Genomic DNA, 27,844 nt, shown 5'->3' with positions numbered 1-27,844 from the left:
GATGGAGGAACTGGGGTCTGGAACTAGAAAACCTCATTGCAGCCTGGTCTTGACCACGATGCTGCTAAGGGAAACCAAGCCACATCTCTCCAGTTACAGTTGCATCTCAGAAAACTTGTTACTCCTGCCTAAATAAAGGTTGATAATTTGAGACTAGAAAATCTCCCGGTTCTTTCAAACTCTAAAATTCTGCCTGGTGCCTTTAAATTTTAATGCATTCTAAAGATTTATATATGAAGGCCCCAAATGTCATCCAGAATCCAGAAAAGAATTTAGATGAAATAATTCTCCATATAATCTTCTCAAAGTACAAAGGAATAGAATTTTTAATAATTCTACGAACAGTTTTTAAGAATACTTTCTAAACCGGATTATATTGAGACAAGCCAATCATTTCTGCATCTTGCTGTTCCGTGTAAGGAGGCTTTTTTGGTGGGAAAAAAAAAAAAGAACATGATTTGGGTATTGCTACTGTAGTAGTGGTTGATGATATTAAAATCAAATAAACATATTACTTTGAAACAAATGAAGTTATTTAAACCTATCTCTCTAAAAATTTTTTATGAAAACATACCCAGGAGGCACAAATTATATTATCATCAAATTAATTTGTTTTCTAAGCTCAAATTTATTTTAAAAAGTGACATTTCTTCAACAGACTTTAAAGGCATTTTAGATAGGGAACACAGGAAATAAATAACGTTGGAGCAAATAATCAACGAAATAGTTGTTCTGTGTTCTGTTGCTGAGATGCTTCGAGAAAGTATTTTTAACAACTCCCGGAGGAACTGGCTCTCGCTGGTGGGAAGCCAGGCTCTTTTCTCCGCTTACATTTGCAAACTTTTCTCCATCCTCATATCCTATAACAAATCCATTTCAAGCCCTGCTGAGTCCTTGGTCTCCCTGTTTCTCAAAACAGACCCTTCCTCAAAAAAAGGGGGGCGGGGCGGGGAAAGAAAAAAAAGACCTGACTCTACCTCATGTACAAAGATTTGGGGAAGGGGTTCCCATTCCCACGTTGCAAAAATGGTCTTCTCCATAGAATAAACTAAACGGCAAAAGAATCTTTCTGATTAAAGCTTTCATCAAGCCATTTCTATTATTAAAACCTTCGGCATCCCATTACTTATACTTTGGAATCTAAATTCTGCTGTGGAGATCCGGGTCCTCCGAGCCAAGCAAATGCATTAGCTTTCCTTAAAGACTTTAATTCTTTACATCTGAGTTTCGGCTATTTGGAATGCTTTTCTGCCCTTTCTCTCTGCCAGCTCAGGACCATCACCTCCTTCCACGCTATCTTGAAACTCATTTCCTTCAGGATGTTTTCCCGGGTTAGTAGCTACTTTGCAAATGCACAACTTTTGTTTTTGAGCTTTTAATCACATTAAGTGCTCTTAAGATAAATTATCCAAGCCCAGGGATAAACAGCACATAGAGATTTCCATTCTTTAAGAAACCACCCAGAGTGATTTTACTTTGAGAAGAGGGACAGCACTTCAATTTTTAGATGTCTGCTTTTCAGCTAGGAATCCGCAATAGAATCAAAGCAAAATTACTCTTTATGGTGACCTCTAGTGGGCATGGGACAATCCTACAAAATTATGGAAAGTGAAGGGCGAAGAAAACCCTTCCCAGTAACCAGCTCTGAGGTCAGATGACCGCCTCCCATCCCACCCTACCCTTATTTTTTCTTCCAGCATTTGTTTTGCATTTAACATAGTTTGCCTTACAACTCACCTGTTTCGCCTCTGGCAGGCAAGGCGCGGGCTGGGCTGCGGGTGTCGGATGTCGAATGTCGTTTAAAATAACCCCTGCCAGGGGAACCCACTCCCTGGGCATAGACCCGAGCGCAGGAGAGTTCGCTCTGAGGAGACTTAAAGGGCTTTTCGAGCTCCGAGAGCCGGTGCTGCAGCCGGCTCTGGGGTGCATAGGGGAAATCAAGACATTATGAAAAGGAGGACGCAGACGAAGGCTACGGGAAAATTCTGTTCTTGCCAGTGGCAGAGCGATTCTTCCCACTTTCACCCCACTCTACGGGAAGCGTCACGGGGGGGTGGTCCAGGCACGCTACGCGTAGACGCCCTTTTAGGACCCGCGCCCCAGAAGGCAGGGGCTGGGGCCGCTCTCCCCCTCGGGAGGACAGACGGGAGGGCGACACCGAGCCTGGGTACTGGGGTGTGCGGCCGCCTTCGGAGCACGCGGTACGTGGGTCTCCGCGCCGCGAGAAGAAAAGCAAGTCGGCAAGAAAACCAATTGCTGGGGTGCCTTCTCTGAGAAATCCCTTAGGGCGGTCTCAGAAACCGAGCTGGGTTCCGGATAGTTTCTGGAAAAAGCTCTCCAAACGCCGTCTGTCCCCGCCCCTCAAATCCTGCACCCCAGTCTTCATCCCTCCTCACTCTCCGGTCGCCTTCCTGGGGGTGGGGGCGGGGGCTGTTAAAAGGGCCCTCGGGAGCTGCCCAAGTCATCCCTGATGGTCCGGGTCGGCACGCGGGAGCAGGCACCTTGGCCGCGGGGATTTGCCCCCTCCCCATTCCTCGCACTTCCCCCCCGCCCCGGGGCTCCCGGACCCCTCCTGGCCGCGGCGGGCGGGAGCGGAGGGGGAGGACGGCGTCACGAGGCGGGGAGCCCGAGGTCCAGGGCGGGGCGCCGGGGAATCCCAGGCGCGCGAGCCCGGGAGGTGCGGGCGCGGGTGGGAAGAAGAGGGCGGCGCGCGGAGGGAGGTGAGCGGAACAGAGCCGGGAGGCGAGGAGGGGGAACCGCGAGGAGGCCCCGCCCCCGCCTCGCGGAGCCGGCTCTCCGCCGCCTCCGAACCCGCTCACTTTGCCTCTCGCCTCTGGACGGCGGCGGGGCGGTTGCTGGAGCCGCGGCCAGAGGGAGCGCCGGGGACGGGGAGCCATCCTGCACCCGCGTCTCCTCCCGGCGCCCGCGCCCCTCGTGGGCTGGGGGGCCGCGCCACGGTCTGAAAGGACACTCCGGCCTCGCAGGGGGGCATCCCCGGGCGCTGACAGCCTTGTTCCCGGCCAGTGGGCGCGCAGCGCTGGCGCCTGAGGGGACTCCCCGGCCACCTGCAGGTGCCGCCGCGCCGAGGGAGCGTCGCTAGCAGCAACGCCAGGCTGCCGAGGACACTGGAGCCGAGGGGTCTCCGGGCCAGAGAAGGGCAAGAGCAGAGCCCGCGGCGAGAACCGGCCAGCCGGTCCGCGGGCCCCGACGGCGCGCTCCCCCGTCGGCCAACAGCAGGCAGGCCCCGCGCGGCGGCCGGGGTTGGGCGGCGGCGGCGGCCTCGGGCCTCGGGGCTTCGGGGTGGCCAGCCATGACCTTCGGGCGCAGCAGGGCGGCCTCGGTGGTGCTGAACGTGGGCGGCGCCCGGTACTCGCTGTCCCGGGAGCTGCTGAAGGACTTCCCGCTGCGCCGCGTGAGCCGGCTGCACGGCTGCCGCTCCGAGCGCGACGTGCTCGAGGTGTGCGACGACTACGACCGCGAGCGCAACGAGTACTTCTTCGACCGGCACTCGGAGGCCTTCGGCTTCATCCTGCTCTACGTGCGCGGCCACGGCAAGCTGCGCTTCGCGCCGCGGATGTGCGAGCTCTCCTTCTACAACGAGATGATCTACTGGGGCCTGGAGGGCGCGCACCTCGAGTACTGCTGCCAGCGCCGCCTCGACGACCGCATGTCCGACACCTACACCTTCTACTCAGCAGACGAGCTGGGCGCGCTGGGCCGCGACGAGGCGCGACCTGGCGGTGCCGAGGCGGCCCCCTCCCGCCGCTGGCTCGAGCGCATGCGGCGGACCTTCGAGGAGCCTACGTCGTCGCTGGCCGCGCAGATCCTGGCCAGCGTGTCGGTCGTGTTCGTGATCGTGTCCATGGTGGTGCTGTGCGCCAGCACCCTGCCGGACTGGCGCGCCGCGGCGGCCGACAACCGCAGCCTGGATGACCGGAGCAGGTACTCCGCCGGCCCTGGGAGGGAGCCCTCCGGGTAGGACGCACTGCTTCTCTGCCCGTCCCGTCCGTCCTGTCGCGTTCTGTCCGTCCCGTCCGTCGGTCTTGTCTCCGTCCTGTTTGCCTCGGGGAGGCCGAGCCAGGCCGGTTCCGGGCCCAGCGAGGCCAGCCAGGGGACGGGTTGGCCCTCACTCCCTGCTCCTATTTTCCTGGCCCCAGGCGGCTGTGGTCCATACACTAGAATCGCCTCTTGAGGGCGAATCGCCAGGCCTGGGGAGGGGCAGGTAGAGATAAACAAGCCTCCCCCATCTTTTAGTTTACTTTGGAGCAAATAGCAACTAGTTAACTGGATGTCCCTAAACTTTTATTGTTAGTACTCAACAATTTAACCTTGGGCTAAGAGCAGCTTGAATTTTTGCCAATTTTTGGTGGTGTTTGGAAAGATGAAGTCTTGTTATGGTGAATTACGGTGGCCACACGTTGCATACGCTTTGCATAGTATGTACTTTAATGGAATTGTTATAAAGGAGATTAACTTAACGATGGACTGAATAATGGATGTCTGTGCCCTTTTCTCTTTTCTTTTCCAATGGAGTTAGCAAAGCACCTGTCCATCGTTTAGTACCAAAGATACACACTGACTTTCAGAAGGATCTTCAGTATAGGGAGGGGAAAAAAATCACTACCTTGGAAAAGAAGAAACATTTAAACTGCCCGAAATCCAGAAACAGTATTGGAGTAGTTAATAGCTTTTCTTTTCAGTTTATTAGGATGCAAGGAAAATATTTGAATCTTTCCTTCTATCGTGTTTACCTTTCAATAGAGATAACAGACTTGTGTTTTTAGTACTAGTGAGTTTATTTTGCATATTTGACAGGAGGAATAAACAGTAAAGTTGGATTTTCAAGGGAGACAGTCTCTTTGGGCACAAACACAAAATTGTATACTCTGTTTTGATTTTTTTAAATTTTTTGTTAACTTAAACATTTTTTATTTATTTGAGGGAGAGAGGGAGAGCACAAGCGTGGGGAGGGGCAGAAGGAGAGGGACAAGGGGATTCTTGGCTAAGCAGGGAGCCCTATGTGAGGCTTGGTCCCAGGACCCTGAGATCATGACCTGAGCTGAAGTCAGATGTTTAACAGACTGAGCCACCCAGGCACCCCTTTGATATTGTTTTAAGTGGCCCCCTCCATTCATTTTTATTTGTTTTATTTATTTATTTTTCCTCCATTCATTTTTAAAATTAGGTTGTGCCTGATAATCTTCCCCTGTTAGACATGTGCATGTTTCCAATGATATTATGTGTTGTGAGGTTGAGTGCATTACTTACACATAATATTCTTCCTTCGGAGAGTGAAGATTGTTTTTTAAACTAAGAGGTAGTAAATAAAATTGTCTAGTACCACAGAGTCCATTACTGATACATTGGTATCTTGGCATGAAATCCAAGATACATGCTTTAAAAGGAAATTCATTAGTGAACTAATTTTGTTTAATGTATTATGTTCTGAGTTTCTGATTTACAGAGAAGAATTACTTATTTAGTACTCCCATCAGAACAATGAAATGAATTTATATATCTAAATACAGAAGTGCCCTTGATTCTTCTAGAGGACCATAGGAAAACGAGCTATAGCTGGCCCAGAAAGGATTCACTAGTAAATGTGGAATTCTAAGGTTAGTGAAAGTTCAAGCTACATTAGCAAAGGAAACAGAAGAATTGAGTTAGACTTCCTGGGACTGCAAAAGAAGTGAAGGAAGAAGAAGAGGGATGCTTGATTTGTGTGTATTTTATATATGTATGCAATTATCCAAGTCAGAACTGTTTCCTAGATACCCAGATATTTCAGGCAAAAGCATGTTTTTCTTGGCTTAAAGGTCCAGTTTTAAGCTCCACTCTCCCAAGTGTAGGTATATGAAAGTCAACCTCTAATCCCAGACAGATAAGCTGAAGGATGAGTGAGCAGCTGAGGAGGCTGAAAGTCACAGGGGAGCCACCCATAGGCCCCCTCTGACTGATAGGGCCTCTACACAGGCACTTCGACAATAGTCTCTCAAACCCTGCTTGCTTGTTGTTGCTGCAATTAGTCTTTTTGAAACCTCATTCTGATCATCTGACTATATTTGGTGTCTGCCAGATAAAGCCAAAACTTTTTTCTTGGCCTTTAAGTGTCTTTGTGGTTTCACCACAATCTGCCCTTCTTTTCTTTCCCCTCCTTTTCTTTCCTTTCCTTTCCTTTTCTAAAAAAGATTTTACTTATTTAGATGACAGAGAGAAAGGGAGAGAGTGCAAGCAGGGGGAACAACAGAGGGAGAGGGGAGAAACAGGCTCCCTGCTGAGTAGGGAGCCAGATGCTGGTCTCTATCCCAGGACCCTGGGATCATGACCTGAGCTGAAGGCAGATGCTAACTGACTGAGCCACCCAGCTGCCCCCACAATCTGCCTTTCTTAACTAGTCCTGTCTTCATTTGCAAGCAGCCTTTTGGAGTAGCTGCTGTGTTCAAATCACTGTTGGTGTTCCAAATATTGTAACTTTTTTTTTTTTTTTTAATAAAGAAATGGTGTTAAGTTGGTGATGTAGGAATCAGAGGCAAACTGATCACAACTGAGTTGTTCTGGGACACAATTTGGCCTTCACAGTGGGGGAGGAGCATGGAAACAAGTCATTTTTGGAAGGTTGCAGAGATTGTGCACTGCTCATCAGTGGTGGTGGGGGGTGTCATTTATATGAACTGTAGTATACACAGTCTTTACCACTACGTGTGCCCCGCGTGAGAACATAAAAAGGAGTATTTTCCAGGTAGAAGGAACAGCAGGGGCATAGGCATGAAATTTGCACATTAGGGAGTGTGAGTCCAGTGATGGAGTGAGAGGTGGATAGAGAGCAGATGTTAGAAGGCCTCGACTGAGAAAGAGAATGATTTTATTTTGTAGGCAGTAGTTAGTGGTTGGCATGTTTGAGGTGAGTGGGTTATGCATATAAAATAACAAATGTCATGAGTTGTGTACTGTGAATTGGGTGGGAATGGGGAAGATGGGAAACAGGAGGATGAGTTTGGAGACCTTTGCAGAGGGCGGGAATGGGGGTGTGGATTGTATGGAGGTGGTAAGAATGTGGAAGAATGACCACTCTCGGAAATATTAGGAAGACTCATAATTAATCCAGGGTCTGGGAAGGATAGAGGCGGGTGTCAGGGACTGATTACGTGGGCTTCCAGGAGCTAGGAGCACTCCTATCCCTTGCAGCCTCCTTTTGTCCAGACTGGCCTGCTCACTTGTTCCCAAACCCCCTGAAGGGTCCTTCCTCTGCAGTCCCTTGCCTGTTGAAATTGGATCATCCATCAAGCCCAACTCAGATTGTTTCTTTTTTGAAGCTTTTCCTGCCTACTTTAGATGTGATGTTTCCTTCTGAATTTCTTGAGGGATTGCTTATTAGTACTATGTATTTGCCATCTATAATATCCTTCCTAGCGTGATCGTTGTTTTTACATATAAACATGTCCTAGCTCCTAAACTAGAGGAGACTAAAAGCCCTAGAAGGCAGCTAAATTCTCCTATCCTATTTATTATGACAGCATCTTTTAGAAAAAAATTATTCTGGCACAATAAATGTCTACTGTTTATGTTACAATTTAGACTATAACCTTCCAGGAATATGTCTTCTGTAGCATAAATTGAAGAGCTGTTTGGGGTAAGGCCGTGGACTTCAGCTGGTGGAATTCTTAGATGAGGAGGATGGGATTTTGTGCTAGAAATGAGAAAAAAAAGCCTATTAAATCCAAGAATGATTCTTTCATCAAGTACTGATTGTAGAAAGGAATAAAGACAAGCATAGCATTTCTTTTTATTAAACTTTGAAATTTTGGAATAGCATACAATCTCAAGTTTGGAAGAAATCTCAAGAGGTCTTCCAAATCAATAATTTGAAAGCTTTTTGTGTATGAATATGACACTTTTAAATTGATATGTTCTGAGGGTAATAAACAAATGATGGTTTAAAAATTAAAAGCTACACAAGCAAGTCTTTCTCCATCTCCTGGGCATTTTGCTCTTTTTCCTTGATGTAACCAAAGTTGTTTGTATTTTGTATGTCATTTTAGAGACATTCTGTGTATTTATAAGCATATCATAAATATTTACAATAAAACAATAACAAAAACAGTGCAATAACACTGTCCCCAAACTTGCTTTTTAAGCCAGCAAGCATGCCGTGAAGACTGTTCTGTATGAGTCTATAAAGAGCTACCAGATTCTTTTATGCAGCTGCATAATATTCCACTGTTTTAAAAAAAAACCTTTAATTAATTAATTAATTTATTTATTTATGTTGTCTCGCCTATAGAAGTGCTTTAGTGAATATCCTGTATGGGTACTTTATTTTTGCTTTTGTCCATAGGATAAATTCCTAAAAGTTAAGACATAGGCTCAAAGGGCATGTGCATTTGTAATTTACATAGATAATTCCAAATTGCTTTCCAAAAAATTGATGTCATTTTATACTCCTGCCAGCAATGTGTGGGAGGACATGCTTTTTCAAACACCATAAAGTGTTGTGATACTTCTGATCTTTACCATACTGTACTGGAGAAATATCTAGCAGCTTTACTTTATTTTTGCCTTACTATTTTTTTTTTAACATATACTGAAATGTAATAGAAATACACAATCCTGCAATATTTGATGTCAGAAAATATGTTAGGGGACACTTTCAAATCATCCCAGCTTTTGCACAGTTGAACCTTCTACCATAAGCAGATTTTAATTATTTTTTGATTCTGGTGACTGTGCCCAGCAGTGTGGCTTCAGGGGCACATAAGATGGGGTTCCTCCTCATGGAATTGGTGGCCTGGTGGTGGTAGTAGGAAGGGAGGACAGACGGCAAAGGAAGCAAATAAATAAGAATTTCAGATTGTGAAGGGAAATCAAATAGGGTATATGGGTATAGAATGCAGCAGGAATGCCCCTTGCACAGGATGTGAGGAGGTGGCTTGAGCGGAGACCAGACTGATGAGAAAGACCCAGCCTTGGAAGAAGAAGGGAAGAGTGTTCTTGACAGAGGGAACAGCAAAAGCAGAAGCTCTTGGATGACCGTGAACTTGGCTTGTCCCGAGAGTGGAAGGAAAGCCCATGTGGGCTAGTAGTTAGTCTAAGGGCAAGAGGTGCTTAGATGAGATTCTAGAGGAGGCAGAGGCCTATCAGGGGCAACAGCAGAAATAGTAAGACATGACATGTGAGAGAATGTGGGGCTTGATTAGGGACATCGCCGTGGAGGTGGTGAGAAGTCACTGGATTCAGGTGGATATGTGGGTCTTTATCATGTTCCTAACGGTGACTCATCCACCAATACTAGGAAAAGTGTGAGGTCTTACTGAGTGAAGTAGTTAAGGCTACTGGTCATGGGGTCCCTCCTGCTTAACTGGCTTGGCCACATGTCATGAGCTGGGAGTCCAGTTGTTTTCTACAGGGTCTGCTTCTCACTTTGGGGGGGTACTGTGAGGAGAAGGATCTGGAGGAGGGAATCTTTTGAGAGTCAGTGGGAGAGGGACCATTTGCCATTTTCCTTTCTGTACAACCCACACCATCTCATCAAGAGGACTTCTGTTAAAGGTCGTTGGTAAATGCATTCACAGCCTTCACCTATGGACAGTTGTGGTAATCTTAAAGATTTTTACTTATTTATTTGACAGAGATACAGCGGAAGAGGGAACACAAGCAAGGGGAGTGGGGAGAGGGAGAAGCAGGCATCCCACGTAGCAGGGAGCCCAGTGTGAGGCTCTATCCTGGGATGCTGGGATCATGACCTGAGCTGAGGACAGACACTTAAGGACTGAGCCACCCAGGTGCCCTGGTTCTGGTAATCTGAGAATGCTGATGTTCTTACTGTTTTATCTAACTGGTAAGACAAACTACAGATTTTTCAGGCAGTTTGTCTTCAAGGACCATTGAGTATCATTCTGACACGGCTAAGGAGATCAGTGTTGTTTTTTTTTTTTGCATTTTAACATACAGGCATATTCCTTTTTCTTTTTGAACTTCATCTGTCTATCTATCTACCTATCTATCCATCTATTTTCTTTATACCCAACTTTATCTATCTATTTATCAATCTATTATCTATATACCCAACAATGGGGCTTGAACTCAAAACCCCGAGATCAAGAGTTGCACTGTCTTCTGACGGAGCCAGCCAGGTGCCCCAACATACTCATCTTTTAAAATCACTCAGTATTGCTAGCCTGTGTCATAAAAAGATGTTCTCTGCTAGTCAGAACTTTGAGAAGGATGGGTCAGATACAAAGTACTGATCCCTTTTACTTTCTGGTCCCTCGCCTCTGAACTTCCATCCCCTCAGCCAGTCTCTTTTGAGTTTTAAATCTCTTTATTGTGCAAAGTCTTGCTGTAATTTTAATTTGTTCTTTAGAAATTATTTCTAAAAGTTGCTTCATGTTGGAATTTCGATCTTTAATTTGTATTGCTTTGTGTTACATTAGTGAGACTCTGCGGAGATGTAAAGATGTTCAAGTTTTTTGCAGTGTTATTTTTAGCCCAAGTTTAAAAAATGAAATACATAATCAAAATGAAACACCAAGTGATGAAAATTTAAAAATCAATTGTATTACTTCTATTGCCTATGAGGTCAATATTATATAAATTCAGTAGGTTTTTAAGTACTTTAAAAATAAAAAGCAATATTTGAAACTGAAGGTGAAAGTCTCAGTGCTTTTACTTTGCAGATAAGGTGGATATTTTCAGAAGCCGGTAATTAATAGATGTGTGATAGGATTGAACGTAGCCCTGAATCTCAGTAAAATTCTGTTCTTGCACAGTGGACTGTTTCTTTTAATATGTGTAGGATTTTCTATCTGCTGCCAATTTTAGAATTCAGTGGAAACTTTCTTTTGTCAATACCCTTTTTTTAATCAAGGTGCTTTTTTCCTCTCTTAGTAAGCAAGTAATATTTTTCAATGTTATTCTTTTCTTTTTTTTTTTTTAAATGAAAACTGCTCACTGCAAAAAAGTATGGTTCTATGTATTATGAAGTGAAGAGTAAACATGTCTTTTTCTCCTTAATCCCATTACCCCGTTTCTAGGTATTCTTTCCAGAAATGCACATATGAATACACACACACACACACACACGTATGTGTATAGGTTATATATACATATTATGTAGATTTTTTAAAGCTTTATTTATTTATTTTAGAGAGAAGAGAGTGCGAGTGCATGAACAGGGGGAGGGGCAGAGGGAGAAGGAGGGAGGAAGCAGATTCCCCACTAGCCAGGGAGCCCATAGCGGGACGATCTCAACACCCTGAGATCATGACCCTAGTGGAAACCAAGAATCCAAGGCTCAACCGACTTGAGTCACCCAGGCTTATGTTATATGGATATTTTTAAAAATTTATAACCGGGATTGTTCTATAATCTTGTTCAGCAATTCACATTTTTCTCAACATCTTGGAACTCTTTCCATATCAGTTGATAGAAATCTTTCTCATTCTTTTGAAAATCTGTAGAGTGTTTGATTGTGTGGGTGGGCCACAATTCAGTCAACAAGCATCTGTCCTGTCAGTAACAGCGATGGCTTTCATAGTAATATTTATTTAATTGTTAATACATGCTAGCTAGCTTGTTAAGTTTTTACATGTATTTTGTTACCTGAGTCTCTTCTAATAGTCTTGGGAGGTGGCGTTGTTATTGTCCCCCTTTTATGACTGAGATTTGGATAGGTGAAATGGCTCACAGATGGGCAAGTGGTGCCCTGGTATTTGATTCCCATGTCCCTGCTCCACACTGCTGTGGAAAGTTTGGTTTGACTACTGTTTTTCAAAAATGTGCACAGTGGTACAGAACTACCTTTTTCATATATCTTTGTAAATTGGCATGAGTATATATGTTTGATAAACTCTTAGGTGGAAAAATAGCTGGATCAAGAGGACTGTGTTTAAAAAAAATTTTTTTGAGGGGACCTGGGTGGCTCAGTGAGTTAAAGCCTCTGCCTTCAGCTCAGGTCATGATCCCAGGGTCCTGGGATCGAGCCCCACATCAGGCTCTCTGCTCAGCAGGGAGCCTGCTTCCCTCCCCGCCTCACCTGCCTCACTGCCTACTTATGATCTCTGTCAAATACATAAATAAAACCTTTAGAAAAAAATAAAAAAAAATTTTTTTACAGATACTACCCAATTTCCTTCTAAACTATGAAATTCAGCATTACTCTTTATTCATAATAGTGACTATTATAATAATAAGCAATAATCAATAGAAGGACTAATATTAATAACCTGTAATAGCAAACATTTGGAAAGAACCACCTTTTAAAAAATAAAACCACTTTGGGACGCCTGGGTGGCTCAGTTGGTTAAGCGGCTGCCTTCGGCTCAGGTCATGATCCCAGAGTCCTGGGATCGAGTCCCACATCGGGCTCCTTGCTCAGCAGGGAACCTGCTTCTCCCTCTGCCTCTGCCTGCCTCTCTGTCTGCCTGTGCTCGCTCACTCTCTCTCCCTCTGTCCCTGACAAATAAATAAATAAAATCTTTAAAAAAAAAAATAAAACCACTTTATCGAGATAGAGGTCACATACTGTTGAGCTCACCTTTAAAGGGTACAGCTCAGTGAACTTTACCACAGAGAGGTACAAGTGTCATCATACCACTTTAAGCATTATGTCTTGATGGTGTGTTTGAGGGAGTAGGAAATGTGTTAGAAAGCTGGAGCCCATGAACGGCCAAGAAAGAAACCCAGGCATTTTGGCTGAGCAGATGAATCAGATGAAGCAATAGGCAAAACATTTCTGTGTGCGTTCATCATTCAGTCATGAACTGGTGGGTTCTCTCGGAGTGTTTGGAAAAGTTATACATAAGTGATTTTTCTTTGTCTGTGAGCAAGGACTCCTCAGCTTTCACTCTACTGACAAAGAGAAGTGTGTAATTGAGGCAATCATCTGACTTTCTCAGGCAAAAAAAAAAAAAAAAAAAAAAAATCAAAAGGAAAAGGTTATGGTGGAAAGAACCCAGGACTCCCAAGTCAGGAGGCCTCCCTCAAGTTAATTCATTACCTTCCTCTGGGCGTGTACCCTCATCAGTGGGGATTTCACACAGAAGAGTCAATGAGAGAATGAAGACCGAGCCCTCAGGAGGAAAGCAAACTTCCTTAGGTCTTTATCTTTCCCTGTACTGGGTCCCTTCTCATGGTCTCTCTTTTCTTGAGGTTGCTTATGAATGTCTTAGTGTCCTTTTAGTCTACAAGTTCTTTGAGAACAGAGATTCTGTGCTTCACTACATGTAGTTCCATGCCTTGCATATGGGCAGTCACTAAGTATGTATTTATTTATTTATTTAGTTTTAAGATTTTATTTATTTGGAAGACAGAGAGCACAAGTAGGCAGAGAGGCAGGCAGAGAGAAAGAGGAGGAAGAAGGCTCCCTGCTGAGCAGAGAGCACAGTTCGGGGCTTGATCTTAGGACCCTGATATCATGACCTGAGCCGAAGGCAGAGGCTTAACCCCCTGAGCTACCCAGGCGTCCCTCAACATGTATTTTAAATGATTATACATGTAAAAGAACCATGCGAATACAATAGCATTTTATTTTTTTTTTAAGATTTCATTTTTAAGTAATCTCTACACCCAACATTAGGGCTCCAAGTCATAATCCCAAGATTAAGAGCTGCGCCCTCCACCAACTGAGCCAGCCAAGTGCCCCACATTTTCATTTTTGACTGGAAAGTGTGTATTTATAAGTTGCCTTCAACCTATGAGCAGGTTATATTTTAAGAAATCAGTTGCAAATGGTTTTATGGCATTCCATTCATTGATTCATTAAACTCAACAAACATTTATTGAGCAACCCCTGTATATCCGCGACTGTTCTGGGTGCTGGGGATAAGGCAGTGAACAAAGCAGAGTCCCTGTGCTCATGAGCCATCCATCTACTCTAATAAGTAAATATGTAGCAGATAGTGATAAGTGCTATGAAGAAACAAAGCAGAATTGGGGGTTTATAGAGTTTGAGCCATGGTCCTGAAAGGCCTGTCTGATCAGGTGGTGGGTGTCTGAACAAGGCCTGGGAGGGATGCAAGAGGCAGCCATGGAAGTATCTGGCCGAGAGAGTTCCAAGCCTAGGGCGTGTAAGCACAAACCTTTGAGGCAGGTGTGCTGTTGTTTTCCTGGAAGAACAGCAAGGATGCAGAGTGGTAGGGAATTGGGGGTGATGGTGATAGTGACAATGGGAGAATGTAGTTTACTTATTTATCTGTCTATTTATTTAACAGAGAGAGATAGCGAGAGAGAGTGAGCACAGCAGGGAGAGCGGCAGGGAGACGGAGAAACAGGCTTCTCGTTGAGCAAGGAACCTGATGCAGGGCTCAATCCCAGGACCCTGGGATCATGACCTGAGCCAAAGGCAGATGCTTAACGGACTGAGCCACCCAGGTGCCCTGAATGTAGTCCTTACAGAGCCTTATATAGGTACACCATCTAAGAATATATATATATATATATATATATATATATATATATATATATATATAATTTATTTATTTTGGGGGGGGATGGGATAGGGGGAGAGGGAGAGAGAATCTTAAGCAGGCTCCACGCCCAGCTCAGAGCCCAGTGTGGGGCTCGATCTCACAACCCTGAGATCATGACCTGAGCTGAAATTGTCAGATGCTTCATCAGTGGAGCCAAACAACTGCTCCAGGCAGCCATGATTTAATTTTAAATTTTCCAAAGTTCGCTCTGGGCTCAGTGTGGAGGACAGACTCTAGGGGGTGAGGGTGGAGCCAGTGAGGCCAGTCAGGACCACCATCACACCTAACAGTCAACTTGCTTCCTAGAGTCCTGTGTCCAGGCCGCTAGATGCCATGTTGATCTGGGTTGTGGTGGCAGGGTTTCCTTTTCCTTTTTCTGCGTGAAGTAATTATTGTAATTGGTCGGGTTTGCCTCTGACATCATCGACAACTCAGGTCCACTGCATGTTCTTTTTGTACAGCCTCTGAGCTAAGAATGGTTTTTATAAATTCATATTTTATTTTTATTTTTTTATTTTTTATTTTATTATTTTATTTATTTGACAGAGAGAGACACAGTGAGAGAGGGAACACAAGCAGGGGAGGTGGGAGAGGGAGAAGGCGGCTTCCTGGCGAGCAGGGAGCCTGATGCAGGGCTCCATCCCAGGACCTGGGATCATGACCTGAGCTGAAGGCAGACGCTTAATGACTGAGCCACCCAGGCACCCCTTTTATTATTATTTTTAAATATTTCATTTGTACGTGATCTCTTCACCCAGCATGGGGCTCGAACCCACAACTGGAGATAGATCAAGAGTTGTGTGCTTCACCACCTGAGCCAGCTAAGTGCCGCGCTTGTTAACTTTAAAAATGGTGGAAAAATACTCAAAAGGAGCATACTGGCTTATGACATTATCTGACATTCGAATTTCAGTGTCCATAAATAGAGTTTTATTGGAGCACAGCCACGCTCATTTGTTTACATGTTGTCTGTAAAAAAAAGCTCTCCGGCAGCTTTGGTGGGGTTGAACGGTTGCAACAGAGACGATATGGCCTGCAAAGCCTGCAACATTTACCCTCTGGCTCTTTACAGGAAAAGCTTGTCAACTCTTGGTGTAGAAGGGTCTCATTATGGGTTTTGGCCTGTCCAGCTGTGTGCCTTGGAGCACGTTCCTTCTAAGCCTTGGTGCGTCCCCCTTTGTAAAGTAAGGATAGCAGATAGAGGGTGGAGGGTGGGTTGCTGATTGCTGTCTTCTAAACCAGCCTGATGCTAGATGCTGCCCTCTGATCTCAGGAGGCCCACCCTGACTCACAGATTGTTCTATTTTCCCAAGATACTTCCCCTAAGCAGAGCTCATTATTCCATCATGAGAGTTCTGGTACAGCAGGGACTTTTTTGAGTATTCACGGTTGGTGTGGGAAATCATGTATTTACAAGTTAGGGACTGTGTGTTAATTTCAGTTTACAGATTTAGTTTTACTGGTTTCCTCTGCACTGATGCATGTGAGAGGTGGCTGGGGACGGGATGGGTGGCCAAAACTGGGATTCGCAAGGTGTAGGTCCTGTTAAATCAGGGGCTACATTTGTGTAACACATTAAAAGGTTATGATTATTTCGGAAACAGAATGGGAAGGACATTTCAAAAAAGGAAGTGAGTCATCATCATTAACAGAGGGTATAACTCAGTTGGCCTGGAGGCATAATCAGGACAACCCTTGCTGTGCAGCAGCTTCCTATATAGTGAGAAGAAGCACTGGAGTCACTGATGGTGAGAGAAGGTGAGACATCATTGAAGTCTAGGGAAGACCCTGTGTTCGCAGAATGTCAGGTGCAAGAACAGAGACAGTGGATGGGCACCGAACAGTGTTAGTAGTTGTATTCTCCGCCACCATGTACGTCACAGCTTAAAAAAAAAAAAGTGTCACCAGGAATGCCCTTGACAATGCAGTCAAAATGATTGCTTTTATCACAGCTGATCCTTAAGTGTATATTTTTAAGTATCTTAGGGGATGAAATGGGAAGTTACAGAAGGCACTTCTGCAGCATACTGAAATGCTGGCTGTCTTGAGGGAGCGTACATGTACAGTTGAATGAGTTGCAAGCTGCACTAGCAGCTTTTTTCACGAAACATTTTTATTTGACAGAACAACTGACAAACTGTGGCTATTCAGACTTGAGTATATATACTAGCAGACGTTTTCTCATAAATGAGCAAGGTGAGTTAGTCACTTTAAGGAAAACAACAGGACAGTATTTGTTAAAATTTAGAGCTTCTTTTCTTTCTTTTTTTTTTTTTTTTAAAGATTTTATTTATTTATTTGACAGACAGAAAGCACAAGTAGCCAGAGAGGCAGGCAGAGAGAGAGAGGGTAAGCAGGCTCCCTCCTGAGCAAAGAGCCCGATGCGGGGCTCGATCCCAGGACCCCAGGATCATGACCTGAGCCGAAGGCAGAGGCTTTAACCCACTGAGCCACCCAGGTGCCCCGAGCTACTTTTTTAAAAAAAGATTTTATTTATTTATTTGAGAGAGAGAGCGGGGGGGGGGGGGGGGCGCCGGAGAGGACAGAGGCAGAAGGAGAAGCAGACACCCTGCTGAGCATGGAGCCCAACAAGGATCATGACCTGAGCTGAAGTTAGAGGCGTAACCAACTGAGCCACCCAGGTACCCCTAAAATTAGAGCTTTCAAGTAAAAATTAGGTACTTGAAAAACTCCAGTCTGCCACTGTGCACTTGCTGGCTTCTGGCTCTTAATTTTTCTGGTGAGGTTGGTAGTGATATTAGTAATTGTGACTTTTAAAATATAGAATGAACTGTGTTAACATTTGGGAGATCTACATAATTCAGTAACCAATACATCCTAAATGACCCAACACCTGATGTTACAAAACCATGCAAAAGATCCATCCCGGGTGTCTGAGGGACTAAGGGGTTTTGATGTTACCGAATACCAAAAGTTCAGTGACAAGAATTGTTTCCATATTGCAGCTAATCTTGAAAAAAGTCCCGCTTTTCTCGAGTTTTGGGGTAGTATCAAAGAAGCATATTCACAATTATCAGAAAAGGCTTTCTTTTTTCAACTTTCTTTTTCCAACGACATATTTTTGTAAGGCTGAATTCTCTTTATGTACTTTAAAACAACATACTGAGTGCAGAAACAGATAAGAAAATTCAGCTGTCCTATATATATTTTTCAGTTCTCTCTCTCTCCTTCCCTCTCTTCCTTCTTTTTCCTTACTTTTGTCTTAAAATTCAAACGTGGAGAAGGTTGTCATAGGGAAATGCATTTACACATCATTTGAATTGAAAAAAATAAATCCGTCTGTTCCTTAAGAAAGTACATCTGATTTGAATGATTGGTTTGACAGTGAAGATTGGCTTTGCAGATTCAATTACATGATGGACATGTTCCAAAAGCTGAATGAGATAAGTTTGCAGTTCCTAGGTTTTGGTGAAAATATACTTAAAGCACATAAGATTATAAATATTTAATTTAAAATGTTGTTTTGACGGGGTGCCTGGCTGACTCAGTCAGAAAAGCATGCAACTCTTAATCTCGGGGTTATGTGTTCGAGTGCCACGTAGGGGGTAGAGATTACTAAAATAAATAAGTAAATGAACTTTAAAACAAGATGTTATATTGACAAAGACGTATTAAGATATCTTAATATCTCAACATTCGCTAATATTACCAGATTTAGGACTGGTTTCTGAAAGTAGAGGAATAATTGCTGTGTGGCAGCTACTGAATAAGTCTTGGTCTAAGTGCTTTTTTTAACGCAGTACCTCCCAGGAAGTAAGAAAGTGGATGATTCTAATGATGGGCAACGAATCCTTTTGCAAGTTAAGTGGTTGTCAATTTTGCTTTCAGCAAATTTCAAGAACATAATTGATTCTACAGTAGATAGATTATTAAAAACAATTTTTCCAGTTTTTAATTTTATAAATATCAAACCTATAGGAAAGTTGCAAGAATAATACAAAGAACAGCCTCTATCTAGAATCATTATTAATTTGAGAGTTGGTTGCAAATGTCTTGACACTCTGTCATTAAATACTTTTGTATGTAGCTGCTACAAATAAGGACATTTTCCCATCTAACAAAATAGTGATCACACTCAGGGTATTATTTAACATTGGAGTTTTTGGAGACTCTAGGCTAGTTGTTTTATAGATGTCCCTGAATTTGAACTTGCCTGACGGTCTCATATATTTTTTTAAGATTTTATTTATTTATTAGAAAGAGAGAGCACGCGTGTGCTAGTACGTGTGTGTGTGCTTTCTCCCACAAATGGGGGTAGGGGCAGACTCCCCACTGAGGATGGGGCCCTACCTGGGGCTCCAACCCAGGACCCTGAGATCATGACCTGAGTAGAAGTGAGATACTTAACTGATTGAGTCACCCAGATGCCCCAATATTCTCATAATTATATTCAAGTGAAACCTTCTCTGTAGAAATACTATATAGATGTAAAAATTTTTTTAAATTTTTCATTTTTAAAGATATTATTTATTTATTTGACATAGAAAGAGAGAGAGCACAAGCAGTGGGAACAGCAGGCAGAGGGAAAGGGAGAAGTAGGCTCTCCACTGAGCAAGGAGCCTGATTTTGGACTCAATCCCGGGACCCTGAGATCATGACCTGAGCTGAAGGCAGATGCTTAAAGACTGAGCCACCCAGGCGCCCCTGTAAAATCTTTTTGATGATAGATGATAATAGATCAAAATGTGATATTTTTTGCATACACTTGGAAGGAGTTAAAAGAATCAAATAACGTTCCTATAATACAACTCTCTCCATTTTCCTCTAATTGTTTAGATAAGAATTCTCTGCCCTTTTATGTGTAGAAACAAAGATAGGAATTGAAATGATGTTAATCTATGTCATTCTACCATGACATGATTAGAAATATTCATTTATTAGTTTGGATTAAAATATCCATCTGCTACAAAGACATGAAATAAGTAAGTGAAAACGAAAGAAACCTATCAATTTCATTAAAAGATACAGCTCACAAATAAAATTTTACTTTTTATTATATGTTCAATTTTGTAATGACAACTCAATGAAAAAAATTAACACAGGAACTTAAATTACGGATCCAATGGAAATTAAGAAAATTAAGATATAAGCATTTTTTGTTATCTCAGATTATATAATGTTTAATTTTTTTTCAAGTGTTAGAAATATATTACATCAACAAAATTATGTGAGAGAAGCAGAATCGAAATACAAGTTTTATGAGAAAAAGTAACAATGTAAACTTTGTTAGTGTATTTGTTTAATGAGATTTGGTAGGTTGTATCAAAACACTACAGTATTTGGATTCGTTTGATAATTTTTTTTTAAGGGAATAAACCCCTCTTTTTTTTTTTTTTTTTTTTAAAGATTCCATTTATTTATTTGACAGAGAGAGAGTGAGAGAGAGAGAGCACAAGCAGGGGTAGCTTCAGTCAGAGGGAGAAGCAGCTTTCTGCTGAGCAAGGAGCCCAATGCCAGTCTCTGTCCCAGGACCCTGGGATCATGACCTGAGCCAAAGGTAGATGCCCAACCGACTGAGCCACCTAGGTGCCCCATTCAGTAATTTTCAAAGTGTGGTAACCACTTCATTTAAAAAATGTCAGTATTTGCAACATGCAAGAATTTGCACGTTTTGCAACTGTTTTGACTTAAAAATTATTGTGTCATCATAAAAATGTCCCAGGGAGATAATATAGTTTTCCTAAATTCTTTCAGGAGTCACATGAGCAGAAGGTTTGGGGAGCCCTGTACTTGAGTGAGTCAGAGGCAGGTGAGACCTGCCAGGATGGCTTTGGGGGACCACATTGCTAGAGGTCAGTAAGTCAAGAGAGCATCACCAAGTGTCAGGAAATGGGGGTAGTCACAGATGGGGCATCAAGTTGGATGGCAGTTTCCTGAGTGACTTGTTGAGTAACTTTATAAGAAGGGGACAGGATGCCAAGGAGCATTTAAATCTTAAATAATAATACTGAAACACCTGGAAGATAGCATTAAGCTTTTGGGTCTTATATAATCCCTCTTCATAGGACACTCCATGACAGGGTTTTACCTACCCCTTTATTCATTTACTGAAAATGTGCATTAACCTTTTTTTTTTTTTTTAAAGATTTTATTTATTTATTTGACAGAGAGAGAGCAAGAGAGGGAACACAAGCAGGGGGAGTGGGAGAAGGAGGAAGCAGGCTCCCCACTGAGCAGGGAGCCTAATGTGGGGCTCGATCCCAGGGCCCGGGGATCATGACCTGAGCTGAAGGCTGTCGCCTAACGACCGAGCCACCCAGACGCCCCAATGTAATGTTTTTTTGTTTTTTTTTTAAAGATTTTATTTATTTATTTGTCAGAAAGAGAGAGCAAGCACAGGCAGACAGAATGGCAGGCAGAGGCAGAGGGAGAAGCAGGCTCCCTCTGAAGCAAGGAGCCCGATGTGGGACTCGATCCCAGGACGCTGGGATCATGACCTGAGCCGAAGGCAGCTGCTTAACCAACTGAGCCACCCAGGCGTCCCCCCAATGTAATGTTTTGAAGAGAAAGAGGAACACTGCCTTTTTTCTTTTTGCTGCTTTAAAGCAAAAACTCTTTGAAGCATTATGGGTAGTCTGCATGTCATCTGTGAGCACCTTCGCATATGTTCAAGGTGGGAGTCGGTGAAATAAATATTACAGAGCCCCCAGTATACGCCCAGCAACATGTGATTTGCTTTACTTATTTATTTTTGAAGATTTTTTATTTTTAAGTAATCTCTACATCCAACATGAGGCTCAAACATAAAGCCCTGCAATCAGGAGTTGTGCGCAGTGACTGAGCCAGCCAGGCAAAACTCGTGGAGGTTGTTAGTAGGTCAGGTTACAGGTCAGGCGATAGAGCAGTCAGGGGACTAGCTGCAGGTCCCAAGAATGTGAAAGCCCTGGGAGCCCCCTGAGTCTGGTTCCAGTGCCTGTGTGCTTGGCTGAAAATCCTACTGATTCCGAGCAGTGGCCCCTCTGCTGGGAATGCGGGGGAGGTGTAGAGACCCTTGACTCCTATCCTAGCAACCAGATTAAGGACCTTGTTGAATTTAATAGATACTTATTTTTATATATGTCATTTAAATAAATGAAAGTAAACAAGAAAGCAGAATTTTTCAGACTCTACAAAGATAAAAATTAAATTTAGCAAATAGTAAAATATGCAGTGGGCTTTTATTATTCTATTATTATTTTTGTAAAGTTTTTAAAATTTATTCATTTGAGAGAGAATGAGAGATTGAACCAGAGTACAAGCAGGATGGAGGGGGCAGAGGGAGAAGGAGAAGCAGGATCCCTGCTGACTAGGAAGGCCCACGTGGGGCTGGATCCCAGGCCCCTGGGATCATGACCTGAGCCGAAAGCAGATGCTTAACCGACTGAGCCACCCAGGAGCCCCTACAATGGGCATTTATTTATTTATTTATGTGTTTATTTAAAAAGATTTTATTTATTTATTTGATGGACAGAGATCACAAGTAGGCAGAGAGGCAGGCAGAGAGAGACGGGGAAGCAGGCTCCCTGCTGAGCAGAGAGTCCGATGCGGAGCTCGATCCCAGGACCTTGGGATCATGTCCTGAGCTGAAGGCAGAGGCTTAACCCACTGAGCCACCCAGGTGCCCCTACAATGGGCTTTTAAACAAATTGTCCCTCTTTCTCAATCTGTATAAATTTATTTAAATGTTGTTACTTTAAGGCATTATAACAAATGCTCTGAGGATTTTTTTTTAATTTGAAAATAAAGCAAAATTTAAGCATTAAAAAAATACAGAATTCCTGGAGCCCTGGGTGGTTTGGGCAGTTGAGTGTCTGACTCTTTATTTTTGGCTTGGGTCATGATCTCTAGGTGTGAGATCCAGCTCTGAGGCAGGCTCTGTGCTGGGCAAGGAGTCTGCTTGAAGAGTCTCTCCCTCTGCCTGCCCCCCACCACTTGAGCATGCATGCTCTCTCTCTCTCTCTCAAATAAGTAAATAAATCATTAAAAAGAGGTAGAATTCCTTATACCAATCAAAATGTGTTTTCCTAGAACACAACTACCAATAACTTAAGCAGAACAAATCAATCTGTAATAAAAGAAACATGTTTTATGCAAAGGTAGAAGAGGAGATTATACATAAAACCATTATCAAGTCTTTCAAGCATGTAAAAAAACCTATAGAATGTAGTACGCTGAGAATAAACTTAAGAATAAAGCATAAAAAGTACAGTCAAAGTCCACTGGGTGTCCCTTTGCTGTTGGAATCCTTTCCTTGTGAACCACAGAAATAGCCCCTTTCCTGACCTTGCTGTTATGGTTTCCACACATTTAAAAATACTATTTCTGTGTTTGTACATACATGTCTGCAGCTACACACGACATACAGTGTTGTTTTGCACACTTAAAACCATTTTTCTACATGGCACCATCAGTGGAATCTGCAGCTCGCCTTTTTAGCTCACCTTTATGTTTTCAGGACACATGCATGCTGGTATCTATAACCGTAGCCCTTTCATTTTAACTGTAATGTAGCAAGCATGGATTTATTTGTTCTTCCCTAGGTGGAAATTTAGCCTTTACTGTAGTGCTGCAAAGAATAGTTTTGTTTATGTCTCCGTACACATAGAGGAGAATTGCTTTAATGTGTCTACCTAGGTCTGGAGTTGCTATATTGAAGGGTATGCACGTAGATGTTGTTATTAGCTCTCCAGGGTAGTTGTACTGATTCATTCCCTTACTGGTAGAGAATAGAGGACTTTTGCTCAGTCCTTGCGGTATCCACATGCTGCCATCCTTCGAAACTTTCCCTAATCAGATTGGTATAAAATAATATCTCATGTTTAATTCTTTTTTAAATCAATTTCATTGCGCTATAACTTACATAGAACAAAGTGTATCCATTTTCAAGTACGCAGGTTGACTGGCATTGGACAAATGTATGTATCTGTGTGCTTCCTGTCCCAGTCAGGATACAAAACATTTCTTTCTCACCCTAAAAAGTTTGCTTCTGCCTGATTGCCTTAGACAGCCACTGATTTCTGTCACTGTACTTAGAGTTTAACATGACTAGAGTCGGATGGGTTGACTCTCTTGTGTCTGGCCTCTTTCCATCAACATAATATTGTCGTTGTTTTAAAGTTGATTTATTTAAGTAATCTGCAGCCAACGTGGGGCTTGAACTCACCACCCTGAGACTGAGTGGCATACTCTGCCCACTGAGCCATCCAGGCGTTCCATCAGCTTAGTGTTTTTAAACCCATTCATCCATGTGTTATTTATATCAGTAGTTCGTTACTTAAAAAAAAAAAAATTTAGATGTAATTCACATAAAATTCACCGCTTTCAAGTGTACAGTCGGTGTTTTTTACTACAGTCACTGTATTGTGCAACCATTACCACGGTTCGAAAACATTTCATCACCCTAGAAAGAAACCTCATACCTGTTAGCAGGCATTCCCCCTTCTACCCCCTTCCTCCTATCCCCTGACAACCACTGATCTGTTTCCTGTCTCTGTGGATTTGCCAGTTCTGGACACATGCTATAAATGCTGTTCTACCACATGGAGCCTCTTGTGTCTGGCTTCTTCCACTTGGCATAATGTCTTCAAGGTTCCTCCATGTTGTAGCATGAATGGTCGTGCCCCATTTTGTTTATCAATTGTTGAGCATTTGGGTTGTTTCTACTTTTTAACTTTTACGAATAATGCTGCTGTGAACATTCATATATGCAAGTTTTTGTGTGAACACGTGTTTTCATTTCTTGGGGGTAGATACTTGGAAATGGAGTTGCTGGTCCTGTGACATTTCCAGGTAATATCCTGAGGAAAGCTCATTCCTTTTTGTAGTATTCCATGGTATGAATGTACCACATTTTGTTGGTCAGTTCTTCAGTTGATGGGCATTTACACTTCTACTTGTTTTCATTTTTGAAATTTTTTTAAGATTTTATTTTTAAGTAATCTCTGCATGAAAGGTGGGGCTCGAACTCACAACCTTGGGGAAGAGTCACATGCTCCACCAACTGAGCCAGCCAGCCTCCTCTGCTTCTTGTTTTTTGTTTTTTGTTTGTTTTTTTTTTTTTTTTTGGTAATAAATTAATCTGTATGGACATTCACATACCAGTTTGTATGGACATACTTCTTTTTCCCTCTTGGACAAATACCTCGGATGAGCTGTTGGACCATAGAGTAGATGTATATTTAACTTTGAAGATAACTGACAAACTGTTTTCCAAAGTGGTTGTACTATTTTCTACTCCCACCAGCAGCGTATGAGCGTTCCAGTTGCTTTGTGTCCTCACGAACACTAGGTCTTGTCAGTCTCTAATTTTGGCTATTCTAGTGGGAGTGTATGGTATGTTGTGGTGGTTAATTTGCATTTTCCTGATTACTAGTGAAGTTGGGCATCTTTTCATATTATTTTTTGCTATATGCATTTCCTCTTTGTGAACTACGTGTTCGTATCCTTTGTTCATTTTTCTACTTTTTTTTTCCCCTTAATACTTAATTATACACCCTGGGTGCTAATTTCTTTCAGTCATGTCTATCGCAGATATCTTCTTCCTGACTGTACCTTGTCTTTGACTTTGTTTACAGTGTGTTTTGGTGTACCATAGGTGTACATTTAACATAGATAAATTTATCAATATATTCCTTTATAGTTTATGTGGTTTAATATTCTTAAGAAAACATCTAATATCTTCAGCATCATAAGGATTCTTGTATTTTCTTAAAATTTAAAAAACATATTTAGAAAAAATTTCCTTAACTTTTATCTTTCAAATTTGGTCTTTAATCTACCTAAAATTATTTATGATGTGAGGGATCTAATTTGTTTTTTCATGTGGATAACAATTCCCGCAGCACTATAGAACAGTCCAGTAGGTACCACACTGACGTGGAAAGCCTTGTCTGCCATGTGTCGCATCTCTGTGAGGATATGGACCTCTGGGTTCACTACTCTCCATTGCTTTTTGTTGCCTTCTTTTTTTTTTTTCTTTCTTGCTGACTCTTGCTGTAGACAAGATATAATTAATCTTTTCATGGAACCAGCTTTTGGTTTTGTTCTTCTCTTTTTTGTATCGTTGTACTCTTTATATTTCTGTGTTTTTGATCTTTATTGTTTTCTCTATTCTTTATTTTCCCTTCTGCCTTCCAGTTGTTCTGAGTCATACAACATTTGCTTTAATGAAAACTCATTTCAGGAAATCATTAACTCATTGATTGTGTCATATGTTTTAGTCTGTCAGAAGTCCATCTAGGGCATTGGGCCACTGCCGCGCTGTCTCCCAGAGTTGTTGTGCCATGCCCTGTTACCACCCACGATGTATAAGAGTTTTCATTGTTTCATATCCTTACCAATATTTGGTGTTACCGATCTTATTAATTTTAGTTATTCTGTTGGGTAAATAGTAATATCTCATTGTGGTTTTAATTTTCATTTTCCTGATGATGAGAATATCGATCATCTTTTTTATGTGCTTATTGGCCGTTTGTGTATTTTATTATGTGAAGTATTTGTTCAAATATTTAACCTATTTTTTTTTAAAGATTTTATTTATTTATTTGACAGAGATCACAAGTAGACAGAGAGGCAGGCAGAGAGAGAGGGAGAAGCAGGTTCTTTGCCGAGCAGAGAGCCCGACACGGGACTCGTTCCCAGGACCCTGAGATCATGACCTGAGCCAAAGGCAGCGGCTTAACCCACTGAGCCACCCAGGCGCCCCAACCTATTTTTTTATCGGTCTTTTGTCTTTATTATTGAGTTATAGCTGTTCTTTACGCATCCTGGATGCCAGGCCTTTGTCAGATAAATGTTTTGTATGTGTTTTCCTCTAGTTTCTGGCTTTCCTCATCATTTTCTTGGTGATGTCTTTTGTTGTACAGTAACTCCCCCTCCTCATCTGCAGTTTTTCTTTCCACGGTTTCAGTTACCCACAGTCAAGTACAGTCCGAAAGTAGATGATTCTCATTCTGATATCGGACGGTGGGTAGTAGCCTAACACTATGTCACCGTGTCTGAGTCGTGCATCTCATTTCACCTCATCACATAGGCCTTTTCTCATCTCGTAGCATCACAAGTAGAAGGTGAGAGCAGTACAGTAGAATATCTTGAGACAGAAAGAGGGCAAGAAACCACAATCAATAACTTTTATTACAATATATTGTAAATGTTGTTTTCTTCTTATTGTTATTCATCTCTTACTGCGCCTGATTTGTAAATTAAACTTTATCAGAGGTTTATATGTATAGGGAAAAAAAACAGTATTTGTAGGGTTTGGTACTGTCTTTGGTTTCAGGCATCCACTGGGGGTCTTGGAATGTACCCCCATGAATAAGGGGGGGATTAATGTTCCAACATTTTTAATTTTGATGAACTCTAACTTGTCAGTATTTTCTTTTATGATAACTACTTTGTGTGTCCTGCAAACAAAAGTTTGTCCACTGCCAAATCCCAAAGATGATTCCTGTATTTTTCTTTTCTTTTCTTTTCTTTTTTTTTTTAAAGATTTTATTTATTTATTTAACAGATCGAGAGAGAGATACAGCGAGAGAGGGAACACAAGCAGGGGGAGTGGGAGAGGGAGAAGCAGACCTCCCCCTGAGCAGAGAGACTGATGAGGGACTTGATCTCAGGACCCTGGGATCATGACCTGAGTGAAAGGCAGGTGCTTAATGACTGAGCCACCCAGGCGCCCCCCCCCCTTTTTATTCCCATGTTTGTTTTTTCTTTCTTTTTTTTTTAAGATTTTATTTACTTATTTGAGAGAGAGAAAGAGCACAAGCAGGGTGAAGGGCAGAAGGAGAAACAGACTCCCTGCTAAGCAGGGAGCCCAATATGGTACTTGATCCCAGGACTCTGGGATCGTGTCCTGAGCTGAAGTGAGACGCTCAACCAACTGAGCCACCTAGGCGCCCCTACTCCTGTATTTTTCTTATAAGATCTTTATCATTTTAGCTTTTACACTCCCATCTCATTAATTTCTGTATGTGACATGCAGTAAGGATTGTAATACATTATCTTTGTTTTTGTAATTTGTGTTTATTTAATTAAAAAATACTTTAAGTAATCTCCACACCAAACATGGTGCTCAAACTCACAACCCCAAGACCACAAATCGTATGCCAACTGATCCAGCCAGGTGCCCCATCTTTGTTTTGCACTTTTTTTTTTTTAAATCATCACAACAAATATGTCCTTTTGTCCTAAATATTTCATGAGCCTCATAAAGCAGCTGAACTCACTAATGGTGAAATTTATTATACCTTTTGTTTATTCAAACCTTTGCTGAATACCTCACGATTAGTCACTGTAGTGATTTTTTAAAAGACAGGCACAGCCCCCACCGACCCTTAGCTGGGGAAACATAGATAAATGCACAATCCCATCGCTGTGTGCTA

General features: G+C 42.6%; 1 protein-coding gene across 3 annotated transcripts in view; it reads left to right on the top strand.

The window, feature by feature from the left end:
• Nucleotides 1-2,617: 2,617 nt before the first annotated feature.
• The window catches only part of KCNG3 (potassium voltage-gated channel modifier subfamily G member 3), a 64,958-nt gene continuing 39,731 nt past the window's right edge, over nucleotides 2,618-27,844 (top strand). For 2 of the 3 annotated variants that reach the window (XM_032882025.1, XM_032882022.1), the window contains exon 1: nucleotides 2,618-3,975. In XM_032882025.1, the coding sequence (XP_032737916.1) occupies nucleotides 3,311-3,975 (665 nt within the window). In that variant the 5' untranslated portion in view covers nucleotides 2,618-3,310. The remainder of the gene's footprint in view (nucleotides 3,976-27,844) is intronic. The other variant, XM_032882024.1, reaches the window with a different exon arrangement.

The sequence above is a fragment of the Lontra canadensis genome, unplaced genomic scaffold (assembly GCF_010015895.1).
Source record: "Lontra canadensis isolate GAN:19392208 unplaced genomic scaffold, GSC_riverotter_1.0 scaffold78, whole genome shotgun sequence".
NCBI lineage: Eukaryota > Metazoa > Chordata > Mammalia > Carnivora > Mustelidae > Lontra > Lontra canadensis.
This window is presented reverse-complemented; position numbering and strand designations above follow the sequence as displayed.